This window comes from Microcebus murinus, chromosome 5, assembly GCF_040939455.1.
Source record: "Microcebus murinus isolate Inina chromosome 5, M.murinus_Inina_mat1.0, whole genome shotgun sequence".
Lineage (NCBI taxonomy): Eukaryota > Metazoa > Chordata > Mammalia > Primates > Cheirogaleidae > Microcebus > Microcebus murinus.
The window spans coordinates 98,300,699-98,323,031 of NC_134108.1; the positions used below are offsets into that span (position 1 = coordinate 98,300,699).

Here is a 22,333-nt window from a genome sequence, read left to right on the forward strand (position 1 = left end):
ATTTGGGAGGCTAAGCAGTTCACCAGGCAGACAGGAGTGGACCGTATCCATGTGAGGTTGAGATTCTTTTGAAGTTGCAGTATAGAAAGGATGTCCCTATGAGCACTCTTTTCCCGAGACAGGGCCACATGAAAAGAACGGATTTCCAGAAGAGGCATCTGCCTTTCCCATCCTCTGCTGTCACTGAGCCAATAAGCCCTCGAGCAGTATCTTCAAGGTCAAAGGTCCTGACTTGTGGAGCTGTTTCTATAAAAGCCCACGCTGAAGAGCTCCCCTCGGTAGCAACAGAGGGGCAAGGGACAAATGATGACCCTGGGCTCCTACCATAACCCTCCCCCCGGCCCCTCCTGTCTCTAAATCTTCCCAGTGACAGGACTCCTGCTGCATAAAGCACCCACGGCTCTGTCACCGAGCTTGTTGGAGGTTACTGAATAATTTGTGGTCATTCTCACACGTGTTTGGTAACTGAACCCTGGACACTAAATTGCAGGAAGCAATTTGGAGTCACTGTCCCCTGACCCGACCAAGCACAGCCCCTTCTGGGGGCAGCAAAAGTCACCTCGTCACTGTCCCTGCCCTCCTTCCTCTCATGTTAGCCAACACGTTTTTTTTTCCCACTCATCTTTATTATTCTCCTCTTTTAGATTCACTTCCATTTCCCAGTACAAATTACTTAGTTAAGATTTGATAGAGTAATTGAAATTGCAATTAGCGCTAAACAGAATGTTGATGAGGCAGGGGTCTGCAGATTAGAGATTTTGCAACAAACATCGTTTCCCCATTCCTGCCTGGTCATGAGCAGAAGTAAGATAGAGCCACCTTTAAGGGAAACCAGAAGGAACAAATGCGTAATAAACACACTGATTAGAAGATTCGGGGCCAGGGGAGCATGGATTGTGGCCGTGCTTCTCAGCCTTGGTGCACAGTGCGGTCCCCAGGGAAGCTTGGAAACTGCCCATGCCTGAATCCCAGCCCAAGAGATTCTGATTGTACTTAGCTCAGACACTGGCGTTTTCAGAAGCTTCCCAGGTGGTTCTAATAAGCCACGGAGGAGCATCCCTAGATGAAGGCATGACTTCTGTTAGGAAAAGCAAGTACAGATCACAGAAGTCAGGTTTGTATGGAAAGCAGTGAGGGGTTTTGGAAAATCAGGGGCAAAGTTAAGAAATTGCGTAACTCTGAAAAAAGGTCGAGGAAAGTGAAGAGAAATACAAATTCAAACATCAAAATTCTACCTAGACGTGACTGTATGTCTGTTATCTTTTCTCCTCCTGCCATTGTCACTTTTATGTCTGTGTTCCCTTCACAGGGGAGAACATCACATGCCACGATCCCATACTGGGTGTCGGGGAGCCCGGAAAAGTCGTGCAGAAGCTGTGCCAGTTCTCAAAGGCGCCGGGCGGCACCGGCAGCCCCGTGGGCGGGACTGTCACTTACACCTGTGTGGGCTCCCAGTGGAAGGAGACGAGGAACAACTGCATCTCTGCCCCCATAAACAGTCTGCTGCTGCTGGCCAAGGTGATCCTCAAGCCTTTGACTCTGAGCTTGTGGTGGGGAGCTCTGTCTGGCACATCCAATTTCTCAGCACTTAAGAAAGTGGGCTTTGGGATTGTTTGTGTCGCTCCCAAAGCTACTTTTATTTGCTTATTTCCGAAGGAGATGCAACCCTGGAAATGCTTAAGAATGCTTAAATTCAAATATGAAGGCTACAGAATATGTGTTCTGCTCTGGGATCAGTTGGATATGTTAACTTTGACTTCTCAGTACTGTTAGGTTGAACCCTTTGCCTTTAAGACTCCCTCCTTACTCGCCCCTTCCCCTTTGAGTGCTGGCCCAAACCCAGCTATAAAAGCCCTAGACGCCCGCCATTTGGGGACTGACGCCATCTTGACCTCAGCCCATCTGTATGCAGATGACCTCATAAACTTTTCTCCATCTACCTCGGCCTCATACGTTCCTCCCTCCCTTAGCATTCCTCCCTCAGCGTTTCTAGAAAGTACCTTGTGTCCACTTACCTCCAAGGGGCAGTGGTATTATCCTCTCTCTCATTGCTCTTTTTTGAATATAATTGTGATATCAAGCAAATAGCTATACTCTTTTCAGAAACAGGAGCAATATAAAAGATAAGGTTCATCAATTAAAAACAATAGTTGGGCTTGATGCTTTTGTAGGTCTGAGATCTTCTCACTCCTTGGAAGGGAACTCATAGTTCTGAAGAAGCAACTACCCCGTGTCTCTTACCTAGAATAGAGGTTACTGCTATGTAGCAGGGGAAAATTCCTTTCTTTCTATCAAATAAGTGTCACCTCTACACTTAACTTGTTGTGAGTTAGAGACCCCTAAAATCTACGAGCTACAATAAATAAATACTGATTGTGAAACTAGTGGGGTTATAGCTAATGGTGACATCTTCAGACACCCAGCTCCAAAACTTCTCATCACTGGAGGAAGAACTGAGAAAAAGGGGTAATACTTATTTTTGTGTTTTATCTAATTATCTTCTGTCTCTCCTCTTGTCTCATACCAAATTCATTAAAGTATCTCCTATGTGCAAAGCATTATTGTAAGTGCTGTCAAGGCAAATGGGCCAAATCAGAACTTGGCCTCTGATTCGATAAAGAATATAATATGATCGGGTAGTTATATACACATTAATTTTGGCTAGGATAAATCAAGAAATTCTGCTTGAAAAAAAATGACATCTCATCTGGACCTTATGGATGAAACATGGTGGGGGATATAAATTATCCTAACCAAGAAAGATATATATTATAATTTGAACTCAATATGGGTCCTGGTCCCAATTCTAGACACTTAGATACAGTTTCAGTAGAGAAAGGATCTTGCCAGTCTATCATGCTCTATTTGATTTATCCATTCAGCAAATAGTTATTGGGCACTTACTATGTGCCAAGTTATGGGACTTGTACCATGTTAGGCATTATAGGATATGTAAAGAAAAGTAATGCATTGTCCACATTGTTAAGGAGTTTACAATTTAATTGGAGTGATTTTGAAATTAAAACATGAGATGACATTACTAGAGATGTGTAACAGATGTAAAATATGTTAAATAAAAGAAGTATTTTTGCATTCAAAGGAAGAAACTCCCCTGGGTTAGAACACTCCTCAAAGGCTTCCTATAGAAGATAGAATTTGAGCTCATTCTCTTTACAAGTAGGAGTTAGAGAGTTAGGAACCAGAAGTGTAATCATTATAGGTAGGGTGACCAACCTATCATCCAAATCAGGACATTTTTGAGCATAAAAGAGGACATTCCTTTTTTTTTTTTTTTTTTTTTTGAGACAGAGTCTCACTCTGTCTCCCAGGCTGGAATGCTGTGGCATCAGCCTAACTCACAGCAACCTCAAACTCCTAGGCTCAAGCAATTCTACTGCCTGAGCCTCCTGAGTAGCTGGGACTACAGACCACCATGCCAGGCTAATTTTTTCTATATATATATATTTTTTTAGTCGTCCAGCTAATTTCTTTTATTTTTTTAGTAGAGATGGGGTCTCGCTCTTGCTCAGTCTGGTTTCGAACTCATGACCTCGAGCAATCCGCCCGCCTCGGCCTCCCAGAGTGCATTATCTTACGGGGCATACTTGTGGGAATGGACAAAAAGGGAAACTACGGATCTGAGAGATTCTGTCAGGAATGGCTCGTTCCAAGTTTGAGAGCTGGAATGATCGGCAAGTTGTCTATTTTTGGCTTCTGTTTTACTAGGCTTTGATCCAGAGCCCCTCTCAGGAAGAGAAGCTCCCTACGTACCTGAGGGACCTTTCCGCTAGCACAGACCAGGTGAAACACGAAATCCTCTCCTCTCCTGGGAGCCTGGGAGCCATCATTAACATCCTCGATTTGCTCTCGACAGTTCCAATGCAAGTAAATTCAGAAATGATGACGGTGAGTTGGCTTAAGCTTTGCGGGAGTGGTGGGTCTCGCCTTTCCACCCCTCAGGACTTGTGCTCCAGAAACACGATTCCTCCCCATCGCAGCTTCTTCTCTGTCTTTTCCAGAGCAACGCTCTGAATGCTAGAGTCACCCGTTCCACCAGCTGCAGCTTTTAGGGCATCAGGGAGTGTTTCCAGTATTTATTTGGGGAGCCTAAAAAGATTTCTTGACTGAATCTCTGCTTTAGTTTCCTCATTAAAACAGAATGACTTCTCATCTGATTTCCAGGAAAACTGGGAATGAAAGGTTTTCAGAATATGTGCAAGGTGAGATTTTTTTCAAAGGTCTAGCGCTTAAACATGAACTTTGAAGCCATCAGGATTCTGGGAAGAAAAAAGAATTTACCCGGAAGACTTCAAATGAAGGGACTTTAATGAAGGGGTCCTTAACAGAGGTGAGGCCAGGGTTAACAAACAAATAAATGAACAAACAAGAAGTAATGAGGCAGCCAGAGATCAGCAACATCAGCCCCCTGGTGAAGGATTGCCCAGTGAAAGCTGACACTTTAGAGTGGGGACCAGTTCACAGGGTCGGTGGTCTTGGAAGGCCACAGCTGTAACCGGAGCTGTGCTGAGGAGCAAGAGAACCAAGGGCAGGGGGAGTGGTGGGCAGCAGGGAAAACGTGTCTCAGCTTCTCTCTCCTCCCACCCTCCCATCTTCTGCCAATGCCTGCCATTGGCAGAGGCCAACCTGAGGCCAGCTGGCCACAAGCTTAGTGACAGAGCCCAAAGAGGTTAATGTAAGTTTCCTAGGGCTGGTGCAATACATTGCCACAGACTGGGTAGCCTGCAATGACAGAAATGTATTCTCTTACAGTTCTGGGGGCTAGAAGTCTGAAATCAAGGTATCTGCAGGGCTGCGTCCCCTCCAAAGACTCCTCCTCCTTTGCCTCTTCCAGCTTTTGGTGGCCTCAGGCATTCTGCGGCTTGTGACTGCGTGACTCCAGTCTCTGCCTCTGTCTTCACATGGCCTTCTCTTCTCCATTTGTCTTCTCTTCTGTCTCTGTAAGAATATTTGGCATTGGATTTAGGGCCCCCCCTAGGTAATCCAGGATGGATCCTTAATTTAATTACATCCACAAAGACTATTTCTCCAGATAAAGTTACATTCACGGGGCTTATGTATTAGGATATGTCACTGGGGGCACCATTTCAAGCTTCTATAGGTTTCGTACTTCCAGAGAACAGAACAGGGCAAAGAAGGGCAGATAATTTATTTGGGGGGAGAGCCCGATTGGAAAATGGCAACCCCAAGTCTACGGGAGAAAGAATTAAATTGTTTAGCACAAAAGAAAGATGCCTTTGGCAACACTTGCATAGCTCATTTGATGCTCAGGCTTTGAGAGAGTTTTCTGAGACTTCCTCATCCTTGCTGGTGAGATGCCACCCAATCAAAAGCCTTTACAAGCTTGAGATATTAAAATGAAATACAGCCAGGCGCGGTGGCTCACGCCTGTAATCCTAGCACTCTGAGAGGCCAAGGCGGGTGGATGGTTTGGGGTCAGGAGTTCGAAACCAGCCTGAGCAAGACTGAGACCCCGTCTCTACAATAAATAAAAAAAGAAATTAATTGGCTAACTAATATATAGAGAAAAAATTAGCCGGGCATGGTGGCGCATGCCTGTAGTCCCAGCTACTCGGGAGGCTGAGGCAGAAGGATTGCTTGAGCCCAGGAGATTGATGTTGCTGTGAGCTAGGCTGACACCAAGGCACTCACTCTATTGGCAACAAAGCGATGCTCTATCTCAAAAAAACAAACAAACAAACAAAAAATCAAAGAGAGTTAAATGAAATAAAAGAAAATAACCAATATATCTGCCAGCCTGCTGGATTGGCCTTAGTGATTGGGGTTGGGGGTGGTGGTGGTGTGTTTCTCACGGTTACTACTGTTAATGTTTAATGGGGTCTCCCAGTTTTGGGGGGAGCCCATCCTCTGCTAACCTCTGCCATGAGAAAGCAGATCACAGAGCCCACTTGCCTGTGGGCTTTTTTCTCTTCTGTCTTCCTCTTACCTGTACCCACTCCGCCAGTTTCCAGGGAGGTGCTATTTTTCTCTTTTTTTTTATGATCGAAAGCATTTGGCTGGTTTGATCCCATGCCATGTCACTTTCAGCACGTGCTGTCCACGGTTAACATCATCCTCAACAAGCCCGTCCTGAGCACCTGGAAGGTTCTGCAGCAGCAGCACACCAACCAGAGTTCACAGCTCCTGCATTCCGTGGAGCGGTTTTCCCAAGCCCTGAAGCTAGGAGATAACCCGGCCCTGTCCTTCTCGCAAGCCAACGTGCAGATGAGCAGCATGGTCATCAGACCTAGCCACCCCAAGACCTACGAACAGAGGTTCGTCTTCTCAGAGGCTGACCTCTGGGGCAACGTGGTCATCGACAGGTGCCAGCTGGGAGACTTGCAGCCGGAGTCGTCTGTTGTCACCGTGGCCTTCCCAACTCTCCAAGCCATCCTTGCCCAGGATGTTCAGAAAAGGAATTTCGCCAACAACTTGGTGATGACGACCACTATCAGCCGCTACATAACCACGCCGTTCAGGATCTCGATGACTTTTAAGAACAGCAGCCCTTCCCTCGGGGAAGCCAAGTGTGTCTTCTGGAACTTCAGCCTCGCCAACCACACGGGGGGGTGGGACAGCAGCGGGTGCCACGTTGAGGAAAGTAATGAGGACAACATCACCTGTATCTGTGACCACCTAACGTCCTTCTCGGTCCTCATGTCCGCTGACTCCCCAGACCCCGGCTCTCTCCTGGGGATACTGCTGGATATTATTTCCTACATTGGGTTGGGCTTTTCCATCCTGAGCTTGGCGGCCTGCCTGGTGGTGGAATCCGTCGTGTGGAAATCGGTGACCAAGAACCGGACTTCCTACATGCGCCACGTCTGCATCGTGAACATCGCCGCCTCCCTCCTGGTGGCCGACACCTGGTTCATTGTGGTGGCCGCCATCCAAGACAGTCACTACGTGCTCTGCAGGACGGCCTGCGTGGCCGCCACCTTCTTCATCCACTTCTTCTACCTCAGCGGCTTCTTCTGGATGCTGACGCTGGGCCTCATGCTGTTCTACCGCCTGGTTTTCATTCTGCACGAGGCGAGCAAGTCCACGCAGAAGGCCATCGCCTTCTTCCTCGGCTACGGCTGCCCCCTCGCCATCGCCATCATCACGGTGGGGGCCACCCAGCCACGGGGCGTCTACACCAGGAAGGATATCTGTTGGCTCAACTGGGAGGACACCAAGGCCCTGCTGGCCTTCGTCATCCCAGCGCTGATCATCGTGGTGGTGAACGTGACCATCACGGTCGTGGTCATCACCAAGATCCTGAGGCCTTCCATCGGGGACAAGCCGTGCAAGCAGGAGAAGAGCAGCCTGTTCCAGATCGGCAAGAGCATTGGGGTCCTCACGCCACTCTTGGGGCTCACCTGGGGTTTCGGCCTTGCCACTGTGTTCCCGGGGACCAACCTGGTATTCCATATCGTGTTTGCCCTCCTCAATGCCTTCCAGGTGAGTCTTGCAGTGCGGGGCTCTCAGGAAGCTTTTACTCCTGTGGGACGAATTAATAACAGAAACACAAACAAGAGTAGGAATGGGGAATGGTTTTAGTCCCGGGGAAGCCTCAGCCCTAGAGAGCAGTAATTATAAGAACTCAGTGAGATAGGACACATTTCTCTGGTTCCAGGGAACATCTTACTTTTTATTACCTGCGTTATAATTCAGTTGCAGAGGCCGGTCTGTTCTAAATGCCCTGATAACACAAGTGGAGGAGAGTCCTATTTCTATATTGGACTTTTCTATTTGTTCAAGATGAGCTTGATGCAGTCCCTTATCTTTTAAAGGAAAATCCTGTCTTTGTGAGGACAGGAATTGCATCGTTCTTGTTCACTGCTATCTCCTTAGCACCTCATGGAGACCTTGGCACAGAGTAGATTCTCAGTAACCATTTGAATGAAATGAATGCTAAGCACTACATAGTAGGTTCTCTGGAAATGTGCATTGAACAGTTGAAGAATGAAGGCTTTATGAATGTCAGAAAATCTGCTCAATTATACTAAAAAAAAAAAAAAGGACATTTTTTTGCTCTCCTGCAGCACGTAACTAATTACAATGCAGACCAGTTTGTTATTAAGAGAAAAGCTACCACAGAGGTACAGACAACAAGGTTTTGGAGCACAAAGAAAGGGAGTAATTAATCCTGTTTCACCCAATGGAGAGGTGGTAAGGGTGGAAAAACCTGCCCAAAGATACAGGCCCCTGTGAGCCAGTGAGCAGGAGGGGCCTGGAGGTGAAACTGAGATATTACTTCCTGGATGCTATCGCCAAAGCCATATGAGCCCTAATTTCTACTCCTGGGACTGTGGCTTCAAGCTATAGAGTTCATGGCATGCCTTAGTTGAAAGGAACTAATTATCCTACCCAAGCCCCAAATTCTCATCACAACCGTGTGAGCAGTACTATAGGCATAAGAAGGTGTATTTAATGGCATAACCAACAGGCCCTCTAGTTCAAAACTGAAGGGAAATGGGGAAATAGAAAATATCCTCCCAGCGCCATAACACTTAGAGCCCCTTGGCGTAGACTTACCATCACGTACGTTCCCATTCCATAAACTCGGATGGGGAAAGAGGCAGCACAACTTCCACACCAGGCTAACACTACTTCCTGTCTCACTGGACAATCACCAAATGTGATTAAAATGCACTTCCTCTCGATCTTTTTTCTCAGGGATTATTCATTTTACTCTTTGGATGCCTGTGGGATCTCAAGGTAAGAACAATGGCAGTTTCATGCTTCTAGAAAAATCTAAAGTGCCCATGGTGTGTTTAAGTCGTGACAACTTCTTTTCAACCATGCAGGTGCAGGAAGCTTTGCTGAATAAGTTTTCGTTGTCCAGATGGTCTTCACAGCACTCCAAGGTAAACTTTTTCTCTGCGGGGACTTTCCGTCTTATATCCTCGTGGACTGCACTGGTATGAGGAAGTAGAAAGCACCGAATTTTTACCTTGGGATTTTGGACAATGGGGCTGAGTACTCACATGCTGAAGCCCCACCTCCCCCCCCAGCTAGTGTGGGCGTAGATTGTTCAGTTGTCTTTGCTTCCTGCCTCATTCTGCCTGCTGAGCATGGCCTGGGGCTCTTGGTAGGAAGCTGCTCCACATCCTCAAATAGATGTTTAAGTAAGTGATACTATAAACGTAAGGTTGAAATCAAACTTTCAATGAGAAATAATTTTCTGGGGGAATTCAAGGCATTGGAGAAAACAATTTGAGAAATAATAACGGATAGAATTCTCTGTAGTTCATTTTGGAACATTAGCTGTTGCCCTCGAATATATGTGACTGCCATTCACATGTAGGAAGATACTAAAACCCTATCAAACAATAAAACACGTATTTGAAGTTTATTTTTCTAATACGGATCGTAAAATTCTATCAATAAGATCTCAATGCAGCTCAATGCAAGGGTGAGAATAGAAATGTGGGCAGTGACCACTAGAGGGCGGCAAACCAACCTCCAACCTAGAAGTCAAAACAGCCTTGGGTCATTGCTTTGTGATTGACTTTGTTTCTCTCTTCAGTCAACATCCATAGCTTCCTCCACGCCTGTGTTTTCTATGAGTTCGCCAATATCAAGAAGATTTAACAATTTGTTTGGCAAAACAGGTACGTTGTGGCCTCTAGGTGCTTCGTGGTTGACCAGAACAAACTTGCTCTGATGGGGAGGAAGACTCAGGCTGCTACTCTCCCCGCCCCCACGCACCACATCCACCTGACCTGGCCTCCTTTGGGGTCGAGCTCAAATACAGGGACTTGCTCACATTTTCATAAATCACCAAAAGGTGGGGACGGAGGGCAGTTGCCTGCAGTGAGCAACTAATAACTTATGAGGAGTAAGATTCAGATAATCTAGACAAGCCTTCAGAGAGCTGACCATCAAATAATCAGCCCTAAAGATGGAAACTGTGAATTGCTGACCATGTCAAACACAGAGTTCTTTTCAACTTATGTTAAATAGAAGCCATGTTTCTGGGTTATGGTGCAGCAAACGATATATTTAGAATATATTTAGAAAATTCTACTGCAGGATCTCTGTAGGCTTGTTTTCTTTTTTCTTTTTTTTTCCTTTTTATCAAATGTGTTTGTTTTATACAATGACATTTATGAAACTATGCATGCATCTAGGAGAGACCACCCACATTAGCTATTCTATTAGAAAGATTCACATATTTATATTCACATATTTATATCATACCTTGGAAGTATGATATAAATGGTATTAATGACTTTGGGCGATAAGTCTCCACTACTCTGACATATTGAAACCCCTGTTCCATGCCCCTATCTCCCACCCCCAGGAAAATAAGCCCCAAAATTCCTTCCAGCTTTTTGAAACTAAATAGATCTCTCACCAATACAGAGTCTAGAAATGTGTCAGTATTCCAGAACAAGGTTTTTCATATAAGAGAAAATTTTGAGAATGCCTCCAACCATTAAAACTCCAGAGGACTTAGTGTTTTCTGCTTCAGTTTGATGCATTCCTCATGCAACTGGCAGACTTCTGCTTTTGATTTTGAAAGTCACTGATCTGACCTGCCGTGAAGTGATCCAATCTCCAGAGTGTATTAGAACTATCGCACCTGGCTAGCACTGTCACTGGACCGTGTTTGCCATTTGCATGACAATGAAAATAATGAAAGCACTATTAAATAATTCCACAGAATCAGATCAGAATTACGCAGCATGTAAAGCCAATAAAATGTGTTCCTTGTTTCTGAATCAGTCAGATGAAAGTTGAAGTGCGTGCAAGTTCTGTTCCCAAGGTACCAAGGCCTGAGGTCCCTGGGCATTGCCACTGGAGAGCCACTCAGGGTCATTAATGCAACCCCACCACCACCACCACCACTGGTGTATTTGAGGGTCTCATAAGCACTGTAACTTTGGTTTATGTCATCAGCAGCCCCAAAGGTCCCCCCAGGCAGTGATGGAAACCTTGTTAGCGGTGGCAGTTCTCCAATCTGATGGTAGGGTGGGCACGTTGACCCTTCCCTTGCCCACCACACACTCCCTGCCCCCTCTCTCTGCACAGTCCTACCCCGCTGCAGACACCAGCCTGTGCAGGTGCTCAGGCCGCCCTCCTCGCTGCACGGATTCTCAGCACTTTTCTTGGCATTCCTGACTTCTGCTGCTTTTCTGGTCCTGCTTTTTCTTCCCCTATAATTTTCTCTTTTCTTTCCTTTTCTTCCCTTTCTAAGCCTTTGCCTTCGAGCGTATCCTCCAGGTCCCTCTCCATGATTCCGGGGGACTAAGGAGGTCCCCTCCTGCAGATGTCCCCAGGCCCATGCATGTGTTGGCATGTGGATTGGCCACCCACCTTGGGGTCTTCCTGTCCTTTGTAGACATCTGGCTGCTGGTATGATGTGACGTAGTTAGTGCTTGTCGGCCGCCCCGCATGCATGGGGACGACAGCTCTGTTTGTCCTCCGGCACCCCTGGGTCTAGGGAGGAGGGCAGGCATGGGCGGTTTCCAGGCATGGCCATGCTTTCCTGGCTCCTGGACCAGAGCTCCCCTGGGTTCATGAGGAGATGTTCACACCCCAAAGTCCATGAAGGCTTGAGTTTAAGGCTGACTGAGCTGCTCTGTTTTTCAGGAACATATAATGTTTCTACCCCAGAAACAACGAGCTCCTCTGTGGAAAATTCATCTAGTGCTTATTCATTGCTCAACTAAGAACAGGAAAATCCAGCCCATGTGACCTCTTGGGAACCGTGGATGTGCTTTAAAAAGGGAGATGGCTCCAAAGCTGCCAGGAACATGCTCTCTGCACAGGTTTCTGGTAACAGAGGCTGAAAAGACTTTTTCCTTGGAGAAGAGGCTTTCTTCTGTAAAGACAGACTAAAAGGAATTGTTAACGTTTATTTTTGTTCCCCCACCCCCACCCCTTAATGTGATGCTAAATGTGTATAGTATTTAAGTGAAATGCAAATCCCCGAAGCCCAACTTCTCTGTCTATATTGTAATATAGAATTTTGAAAAGACATTTTTACTTTTCACACAATGGGCACAAAGATAAGCTTTAATTAAAATAATAAGTAAGAGGCTAGTAGTACCTAGGGAATACTCCAGTGAAATCTAAGAAGGAAGGAAGGAAGACAAGAAGGAAGGGAAGAAAGAGAGGGAAGAAGAAGAAAAAGAGAAAACGGAACATAGAAAAGATTAAGGAAAAACAACATTAAGGGCCACTTTTTAAGATTTCCATGTGAATGACCCAATATGATCACTCAGATACTGCAACATGGAGAATTAAAAAAAAAAAAAAGAAGGCTCAGAAATGGAAACTGAAAGTAAGTCAAGAGGAATGAGTTCAGTATCTTCCTGATATCTTCTTAGCTAAGAGGAGGAAAAAAGACAGTGGAAAAAGTAAGGAGGAGATGAAATCAACGGATGCTTTCTGGCGGATGATATTATAATATTTATAAGAAATGGGTGGAAGGAGACATGATTCTCCTGACCCTAAACACATACATCTATACCTTTGTGTGTTAAGGTTTGGAATGAATATGCAGAGGGAGTATGAGAAAGACACTTTATCAGATCCAAGCAGATCCAACTACTGATTAATTTTTTTTTATAGTTTATCAGAAAAGCATTCTACTCTAGTTTGTTCCATATTTTGAAAGCCAGAAATATACATTTTTGTACCCTTTCATTGCCAAATTTGATACACTGCACTGAAATCGGACCCTAATTGTCATATACTTAACAGCTTTACCCAGGTACTTCTCTGTGCATTATAGAATAGATTTTAATAATCTTCGAGCATTGTATATTATTATTGTTGTTACTATTACTGTGGATAGCAGCCCGTGGTGTGTTGTATAGCTCTCTATTGTATTATCTCTTTCAGTCTTTAAATTCCTAGACCAATACACCTTAAGAGTTTCACACGGTCTAAGATGTGTTTATTCCAATCACTTGGAAAGCTGCTGGAAAGAAACCTTACCGCTGGCTATTCTGTGGCCCTAATGACATTTGGCCTTGATGGACAAATGGCAGGGCCTTTCCCAAGGATTCGATTTGTGAATTAACCGTGTGTGTGTTTTGTTTGTGCGTGTGTGTCTTTCATTAAAAAAAAACCAAATATTTGTTAAAATTGCATTCATATTGCATTCACAGAGTTACCCATGTGCCCTATGTTCCAAATGTAAGTCTGATCCCAAGAGGAGAATACAGGTGTGGGGCTGCTCAGGACATGCGGGCCATGTGACCTTCCTGAGGACCTTAGTGGGCCCAGCCATTAGGAAGGTGGGATAAAGGAGGCTGAGAGTCAAGAACCATTTGTTTATTGAGGTTGAAAAGAGTTTTCTTTTAACTCTTTAATAGAGCTAACTATTTAATTAACTATAGTTAACTAAAAGAGTTAACTATAACTAACTGCTACTTTTACTCTTTAAACCTCTTTCTTTTATTTTCAATTTTAAATTCTATTTCTGTCTCTCTTTTCTTCTTGAGGAGAGAGAAAAGGGACAGATAGATGTTCTAATAATGCTTAAGGTAAATGAATTCCACCAGGCGTGGTGGCTCACGCTGGTAATCCTAGCACTCTGGGAGGCTGAGGCGGGAGGATCGTTTGAGTTTAGGAGTTCAAGACCAGCCTGAGCAAGAGTGAGACCCAGTCTCTACTAAAACTAGAAAAAATTTTCCAGGTGTGGTGACATACACCTGTAGTCTCAGTTACTTGAGAGCCTGAGGCAGGGGGATAATTTGAGCCCAGGAGTTTGAGGTTGCCATGAGCTAGGCTGACACTATAGCATTCTAATCCTGGGCAACAGTGAGACGCTGTCTCAAATAATACATAAATAAATAAATTCCTTATTTCTACATATTCACAAACACAGACATCTACTTTCTATGCTTGCCTGAGAACTGTCACATCCCTGCCCCAAATGAACGCTTCATTACTTAATGTCCCTGAAGGAAATGACTATTAGGCTATAAATATGGGCGAAGTTCTCCAGAGAATGCTCAACTTTGGGCAGAGCTTGGTACTGAGAAGACAGAGACAGAGGTCAGGGGGTCACTAGAATTAGATGTTAGAGAAAGAATGACCTTAGTGAGTTCAATCAAGGAGAAGTGAGGCAGGGTTATGGCACAGTGATACTTAGCAGGGCAATCTTGACGTGATCAATCAAGGAAAGCACAGCACCCAGGAGGAGGCCGAGGTTGTCATGTTCAAAAACACAACAGGACAAGAAACACTGAGCTTCCATCCACTTCAGTAGGGATTTTCTTGGGAGTCATTGTACGTGGACTTATGAAAGGAACCTTCCATGGAGTTCCATAGGATGCACATCTGCCCCTCTGCCCACACTCGTTAACTGAGGCATGCTCCCTTATCCTCAACACATGCATAAACACACACACACACATACACATGCTTACACATGCAGACACACGTGAACCTTCACCCTTTCAAGCCACAGCACTGAATTCTAATTCTAGAAAAGCTGTGAAAACAAAGGATTAGAGAAACACTTGCTGGTTTTCTGTCCACTGCAACACACATAGCTCAACCCCTACCCTTTCCCAAGAATATCCTAAAATAAGCAGTAGAATCCAGAACTGCAGAAGAGAACAGGCCATGAACGTGTGAATTACATGAAAACAGGAGACTCGCTTGGGCCCAAGGTCACCAGTTATCAACCAGCAACGATTACGTGGCCGTCACTGGGGGATTTCTGAGGGAAGGGGGCCCAGTGACCCCGGGCTGTGTGGTCTGCTTTGCTCGTAAAGCACCCAGTGCCTCCCCATGTTTCCAACATCTCTCAGTGTGTAAAGTCAGCTCCGTGGCCAAAACTTTCCTGCCTTAACGGACCTTCCATCACGTCAGTTTCCTGCAGAGGGATCTACGCTAGTGCTTCCGAGGTTGTGCAGGTGGGGCATTCTCGAATGAGCAGCTGGTGTAATCTACAGAAATCTTCCCTGGGAACATTCTAAGTCCAGAGCCACATGCATGTCATCTCTCGAATGAATCATGTGTCTGCCCCCCTCCTCCGCATATCTTATTGTTTTTGTGGGGAAAGAGGAAAATATGTCCAGGGGCCTTTCAGGATATAAGAAAGACCGTGGGAAGTCACAGCCTTTTGTGGTTTATGTAGAAGAACTTCAGGGAAATCTGTGCTGGAAGGTTCCAGAAAAAAAAAAAGAAAAGTTATGTGGAGATGAGAAAGATTATAGCAATTGGCAAATGCCGAAGGGCATTTCTGCCTCTTCTGAGAGGAAGGGAGCAGAAAGTCAAGATCATTTGAGAAGACAAAAGGAAACAGTGGGGTCCCAGAAATGCCATGTATGTGGAGTGCATCTGATTTGTGTCACGTGACAGTGAAGTCAAATGGGGCCTCTGTGTCCCAAAGACAAAGCCTGTGACCCAGGCCCATAAAAGTCTGATTCTCCAAGTGTCCAAAGGGGAGGCTTACAGTGGACGTACCTTCCTCAAGTATTTTTTAAAAAGTAATGGAAATAGTGTCTCGTCATCTCAAAAAGAATGTTAGCTTTGAAATTAGATGCTATATAGGTTTCTGAAATTATGACTTGGGCTTTTCAATAACGTATTAATAGTATGTCAGCGTACAGCTGTGTTTCTTTCCCATGCTTATAACAATAAAATATCGAATGAGAGCTTGTGAGCTTTCTTTGTACAAACTCTCTGCTCTTTTGCAATATGCTGTTGTTGCTGTTTCAGGCTCACCCATGTCACTCGTGGCACCCAGAATTTAACTCCATTCTCTGAAGAGTGAATGATCCCCTCCCCCTGCCAGGCATGGGGGATGGAGCAGGCTCGAGACTGAGCTCAGCTGGCAGATGTGGTGATGGCTTCCCTCACACCATCCACACTCCCCAGCAGTGTGTGCGGATCCAACACGTTACAGAGGGTTTACACGGGGGTCCTTGAAGTGACGCTTTCAGAACCTAATTTGCCTGGGAAACAGATAAGCAGATGCTTATTCCAACATTTGTGGGTGGCTTGGCTGGAATTTTTATTGACAGCTGAAAATAGAGCCCTCATGTCCTGTGTAGATCAATATCAGAACCAAGTTTCTTAAGTTTCCTATTCTCGGTGAAAAGAGAGTGAACAAAGGAAGAAAGGAGGGAAGACAGGCTGGTTACTGAAGCCCACTCTGTAACAGCCAGACACCTGTTACATCTCTAAGCATCACCTCCGTGTGTCGGGCATGGGCATGGGGAGCCGCGAGCGTGGTGTCCCACGACTTAGACACAGCCGTCCTGTCTGTTGCTAAATGATTTCATAGACACCCATTCTTCCCTTTTACCTGTGAACTTTGAGATGGAAAAGTTGAGAAGTCACCAGGGTCCGTGGCAGGCCCCTCTGCACAAATGGGGTGTGGTAGGAAATACGTAAGCCCACTAGCACCCCAGAGTTTTTTTCATTCTTTCATGCAGAACCAAGCAAAGTATGCTGGTGACTATTGAAGACTAAACAAACCCTGGAGGCTAGGAAAAAAAAAAAAAAAAAAAAGGACTCATTCCCAGCATGAAAGGCAGGCAACAGGAACTGATTGGGCAAGTCATGGACAGATTGCTGTCACGGCCCACTTCCCACGACATTAAACAACAAAACCCAGCAATGCCTTCGGGCCATGCCTTTTCTGGAACCCATTTTGATTGGTACCATCCTGGGTCCTCCATCCTGCCAAGCTGCCCTCAGCAATAGTTGTGGGAAGAGGTGTTTGATTTTGATGAACCAGGGAAAATCGTACGCCCATGTACTGTGTTTTCTGGAACCGTGGGCGTTTTCCCATGCTCCGGGGAGCTGCCTCACAGCTGTCCTGGTCAAAGCAGTCCTGGCAGGAATCTCCAGCTGGGCTAGAGTGACAGCTGCCCCCCCCCCCCCCACTCAACCCAGTCTGCCCGGCAACCGGCCTCTCCTGAGGCTTGACCGCCACCTGGTGGACGTCCGAGGAAGCGCCACGTCTGTGGAGTGGCCCAGAGTGGAACATGTGAGAGGTGGTGTCCGTCCTGCAGGTGACCTGTCTGGTGGGCAGCACACAGGGCTATTGTATTGGACGGTAGAAACCAGGAATGGGAGACTCATTCTCACTCTCCACCTCCTAACTCTTTTATTTTACGGTCTTTTCAGGGGAAAAAGGAGTCAGAAAGCCGTGCAGTCAGGTGGCTTCAGTGTGCAGAGTGGATTTGCAGGCAGGCATTGTTTCTGAGCCACACTGCCTGGGACAGCTGCCTCCTTTTCTTTCCTCCTATACGTGGAACCAAAGGCAAAGCCAAAAGCAGCACCAGAAATGACCTGGTCCACCCATTCTGGACAGGCTGCTGGAAAGTAGTTTGAGGAAGCAAAGTGGACGCCTTCCATGTTTCATGGGACCTTAACGCTTCTTCCATCAATGCAGCTGCAAAAGGATTAGCTTGGACGGTCCCATTCCCTTTCCTAATGCATCCACTGAAAGCCACGGCTGGGCTAGATTTGCCTTTTCGGTCCACGTTGAATGTGCAGCTGTCCCGGTGGCTGTCCGGCCGTCCAGCCAACAGCTGAGGCCAGATGGCAAGTTCCTAGTGTCGCCTCTGGGCACACGTTGCCAACGTGTGATCCGAGAAGACCCAGGAAGAGTAAACAGGGCCAGCTGCGGGGTGTGGGGGCTGGTCCTGGGAGCAGAGGGACAAGCTGAGCTGGCCTTATGTCATGAGCCGGATGACTTCCCAGTGTGGGGGACGTCATACACTTGGGAATACCTCTCACCTCTTCTCCCTTATGGTGGACATTCCTTTAACAAACAAACAAAAAAATGAAGTCTCAGGGAGAGATAAGGATGGCATGCAACCACCTCTGGAAGATGCACGCAGCAACTTAAATTTAGCCTCAAATGAAAATGCTGGTAACTATGTAACTATATTTACCAACATTCATTGAGCTCTTACTTCATACCTGGTGCTGCTCTAAGATCTTTAAGCATAGAATCTACAGCACCCCAAGGCTGTGTGACTATTTTTCTTTTCATTTTCCAGATTAAAAAAAAACAAAAACAAAAAAAAACTAAGCACAGAGAGGTAAATAACTTGCCCAGAGTCACACAGCTAAGGACCAGCAGAGCCAGGCGTTGAATGCAGTGTCTGCCCTAGAACGTGGACATGTAACCACCCCACTATATTGCCTGTCCATGCAGCCTGATGCCGGTTACATTCTTAAAAGTAGGCTCCCTAGGGAGAGAGCACAAAATGTCCAAGTGCACAAAATGAGAAAGGGAGAGCAATGGTGACAGGGTGGGGGAGTTAAGGTTTCTCTAAGCTTCATCTCACTTTGTAATTTCACCTGGGGGCAGCCCAGGACATAATGACCAGTGTTCTAGCCAAACTTGAGAGTCCACACACTTCCTTTTTTAAGCCTCTGATGAAGCATCAAAGAATTCCTGCTGTGTTGCTCTATTGAAAGTAGATCTCCAACCAGCCACCTAGTGGACTCCCAAAATGGAGAGGCTTGATTGCACTTGCCAGTTTAATTTTTAGTCTGCATTCAAACGAGCTTCCACTGAGGTTCCAATCGCCAGTGGTGTTATTTTTATTCCTGTCAAGGACCTACCATGCATTCTCTGAGTGTTGGATGCCATTTAGACACACAGGAGGAAAATATGATTTCCCAGAAATGAAGTGTGATTCTGAGGCTGCGTTTAAGCACATCAAGCGAAGACATGAGACATCTGTCCTAATAAATCTGGCTAAATAGTGGCCTTCCTTGTGATGTGCAGGCTGTAACAGCCACCGATTCACTGTTTGAATTACGTGGACTGTTTCCTTTATTTTGCACGGGTAGGTGCATTGGGCTGCTCTGATTGACAGTCAGGTTAGTGGGAAGAACTTGAGTTCTGCAGCCTGACTGCATGTTTCTCAATTGTGGGTCCACCACTTCTTAGTTTGTGACTTGGGGAAAGCATCTGTCTTATGACTCAATTTCCACAAGGTAAAAGGGGATAATAAGGGTATGGGCTTCACAGGTTGTTATGAAATTCTTGCAAAGCTGAGAAAATAGTATCTGGCACACAGTCATTGCTGAATAAAGTTATCAATTATTTTGTATCATGCTGTGTGTAGAAAAATTACAGAAAATACATGTAATAAACACATACACACACACATAAACATTAATAAGGAACCCAGATTTAGACAAGCTCTGCTCTGGATCAAAATACATACCCCCTCCACATTTTCACATTTAACTCATGGTTAGGAGTCTTTGAAAGTAATCTCAAAGGTACATGACATCCTGAATCATAACTTTACCAGGGTTTGAGTTTAAACCATGCTCACTATGAAGTCAGAATGGGAGAATAAGTCACACAACAAGTGAGTAAGCCTGGCTAACTCTCCCGTGTTTCCGTTTCAAGTCAGTTTTGGTAATCCTAACGTGTTACACAATTTTATTTAATCCTCAAACTAATCCATTATTTCCTATCTTTAAAGATGAGCCAGTTATGTGGTGTTAGTTAAGACTTTCTCAGTTACAGATGACAGAACCACAACTGAAACTAATTTAAGCCAAGTTGGGCTCTTAATTAGCTCATATGACTGGGAAAGGCACTAGATTGGTACACCTTCAGGCACAGCTGGATCCAGGAGCTCCAAACAGTGTTCTCAGAGTTCTCACCCTTCCTTTTGTGGTTGTGCCTCCCTCTTTGTGTTTATTCCAAGACAGATCTGCAAGGAAAGAAATTTATGAGGGCTGTGGACCCATAGATTGAGATCCAAAAGGAAGAGCAACTCTTTTCTTCGGCATAGGTATGTGTAATGTGGCAGTGCGGGGCATTGCGACTGGCTTAGGGTGAGCCCCGTGCTGACCTGCAGAAACCATTGCATCAGTTAGGGGTATGTTTTCCGTGAGCAACAAATGTTCGAAATAACAGTGACTTAAAATAGAAGTTTGTTTCTCTAGCGCATAACAGTCTGTGGCTAAGCGTCGTGAGACTGGTGCGGCAGCTTAGCTCCACGCAGTGCAGTTCTCAGGAAGCCAGATACTTTCTGCTTTGATCTGCTTTTCCAAAAGTCACCGCATGGTCCCAGATGGCTGCTCTCACTCTGGCCATGGTGCGGCCTTATCGGTCATCAGGACAGGGGAGGGGACTAAGGGTGTGTGCACCAAGACTCTTCTAAGGAAGCTTCCTGGAAGCTCACCAGCAACATGCCTGCATTCACTCCGTTGGCCGGAACCTGGCCACACAGCCCCACCTTCCCGCAAGAAGAGCGGGAGGATGCAAACTGCACTCTGGGTAGAAAGAGGGAGGACGGACGGGCCAGGCCTTTGTGCCTGGGGCAGGTGACCTGAACGCCTCTGCACTGTCCTCCCACCTTCCTCGTGACCCCACTTTTCTACTCTTTTTTTTTTTTTCTTGACCAGATAGAAATCTTTAAGCGTCACTTACGATTTCCGCTGAGCTAGTGAGTCACACATGGGTCAATCTGTCCTAAATTTGTCCAGGCCCTGAGGGAATCAGTGACCCAGATGAGGACATGTCTCAATCCTTTCTGGGATCCCAGGACTAGCCCTGGGGAAAACTGTGAAAGGCGAAGAGAGATGGGTCTTGTCTTCACCCCATCTCACTGTTAGCTCCATCTCCTACACACACACACACACACACACACACACACACACACGCACACACACGCACACACTGTTGGGCTGCTCTAGCCAGCTCAAATCTTCTCTGTCATTTTCTTCCACATCAGTACTCGTTAGGGGTCACCAGCACCCGGCCCCACTGTCTCCCATCCCCAACCCACGAGGGGTTTCAATAGTTTGCTAAATGGTACTCACAGCTATAAGATAAATATTATACATCTTTTTGAAAATGTATTTTGCTTAGAGATTTTGGAAGAGTGTGTTTATATTGAAACTAACTCAGGAGAGTTGTTTTGGCCATCTTCATAAATACATGGAAAATGTGAGTAGGTGACTCATTAGACACGAAATGGTATTCATAATAAATAAAACCAAGCAAAAAAGATCTTTACCTAATGTCAGATGTAGATTTTCCTACATTTCATAGCACCTTTCAAACTTCCCATCTTATTAAGTTTTTCTGCAGCCAAACAAGAATAACAGATTCTGCTGTTAATGGGCTTTGTTACCTGCCTAAGGCACTTGCTCTCTGTAGAATTGCTTTCATTTACTCAAATACAGGAGTTGGACTTCAGAATCTCTAAGATTCTGTCAAGCCATAAGTAGATGATATAATTGATCATAAAGGAAGAACTCAAGAAGGAAAAGTGCTAAGTTATCCGTAATTCGGGTATAAAGACATCAAAATGAATATTACACTGTAGAAGGTGTGCAGGGGACTGTAATCCACACCCCAGAGGAGGTTAAATAGCACTTAAAGCATTCTGAAAGAAATGTACACTCCAATCATCACTAGTTAGCCCTTGAAGGAACATGATCCAAGAGTCTTTACTAGAGAAATATTTGTGGCATAACTTTAAATTTTGGTATCTCTAGCTACACCAGAGTGTTTGTTATTAGTATAAAGGATGACAGAAATAATCTTTGCATTGGTGAAATAGAATTATCAAGATAGCTGTAGGCACAATACTCTGGCTGCCCCAGTGATCTTACTTTTGGGGTAGAATCTTATATTAGGACTCTATTTGGTCCTGGGGCTCCCTTGAGTAACAGAAGATCGCATTGTCTGATCCAACTACACTAGTGGTGTTCCCAACTGGAGATGATTTTGCACCTCAGGGGACACTTGTCAACTTCCAAGAGATTTTTGATTGTCACATCTGGGGAGGGGTGCTCCTGGCATCCGGTAAGTAGAGGCCAGGGATGCTGCTACACGTCTTACAATACATGGAAAAGCCCTCAACAGCAAAGACCATCCAGCTCAAAAAATTGATAGTGCTGAGGTTCAAACTCCCTGGGGAAGACAGCTGATGGAACCTGGCCTTAGGATTAGGGTTTAGGCACATGCCTAAAATGAACCTTTACTCCACGATGATTGTAGAGCTCAAAAGCATGGAGCAGAGACCTCACTACGCCCACAAAACATATTGGATGACTATTTGGGGGCTTGAGAGCTAATGAATGTGAATGTGTAGCAGAATTCACTTTGAATCTTGTTTCATTGTAACATTGTTGGGGAGGGGGCCACAGTTCCCACCCGCTTTTAAGTATTAGAGGTTCCAGATGTTCCCCAAAGAACCTGATGTTTGTGAATGGCCAGGTTGGTTCAGGTGAATTCACGGAAGGAAATGAGCCAGTGGAGAGGTCTGTGGAATAGGGTGGGGGAAGCATGAGGCATTTTCAGACATTCAGGCAACTCTGACTCATTCCCACCATGTAAGGCCAAAGAAGCCAAACACCC

General features: G+C 45.5%; 1 protein-coding gene across 6 annotated transcripts in view; it reads left to right on the forward strand.

Moving 5' to 3' along the window:
* Positions 1-12,901, forward strand: part of ADGRF5 (adhesion G protein-coupled receptor F5) — a 98,910-nt gene extending 86,009 nt beyond the window's left edge. For 5 of the 6 annotated variants that reach the window (XM_012744828.2, XM_012744826.3, XM_020286993.2 and 2 more), the window contains 7 exons: positions 1,310-1,518; positions 3,727-3,906; positions 6,067-7,461; positions 8,680-8,721; positions 8,811-8,870; positions 9,533-9,617; positions 11,602-12,901. In XM_012744828.2, the coding sequence (XP_012600282.2) occupies positions 1,310-1,518; positions 3,727-3,906; positions 6,067-7,461; positions 8,680-8,721; positions 8,811-8,870; positions 9,533-9,617; positions 11,602-11,681 (2,051 nt within the window). In that variant the 3' untranslated portion in view covers positions 11,682-12,901. The other variant, XM_076003307.1, reaches the window with a different exon arrangement.
* Positions 12,902-22,333: the final 9,432 nt, after the last annotated feature.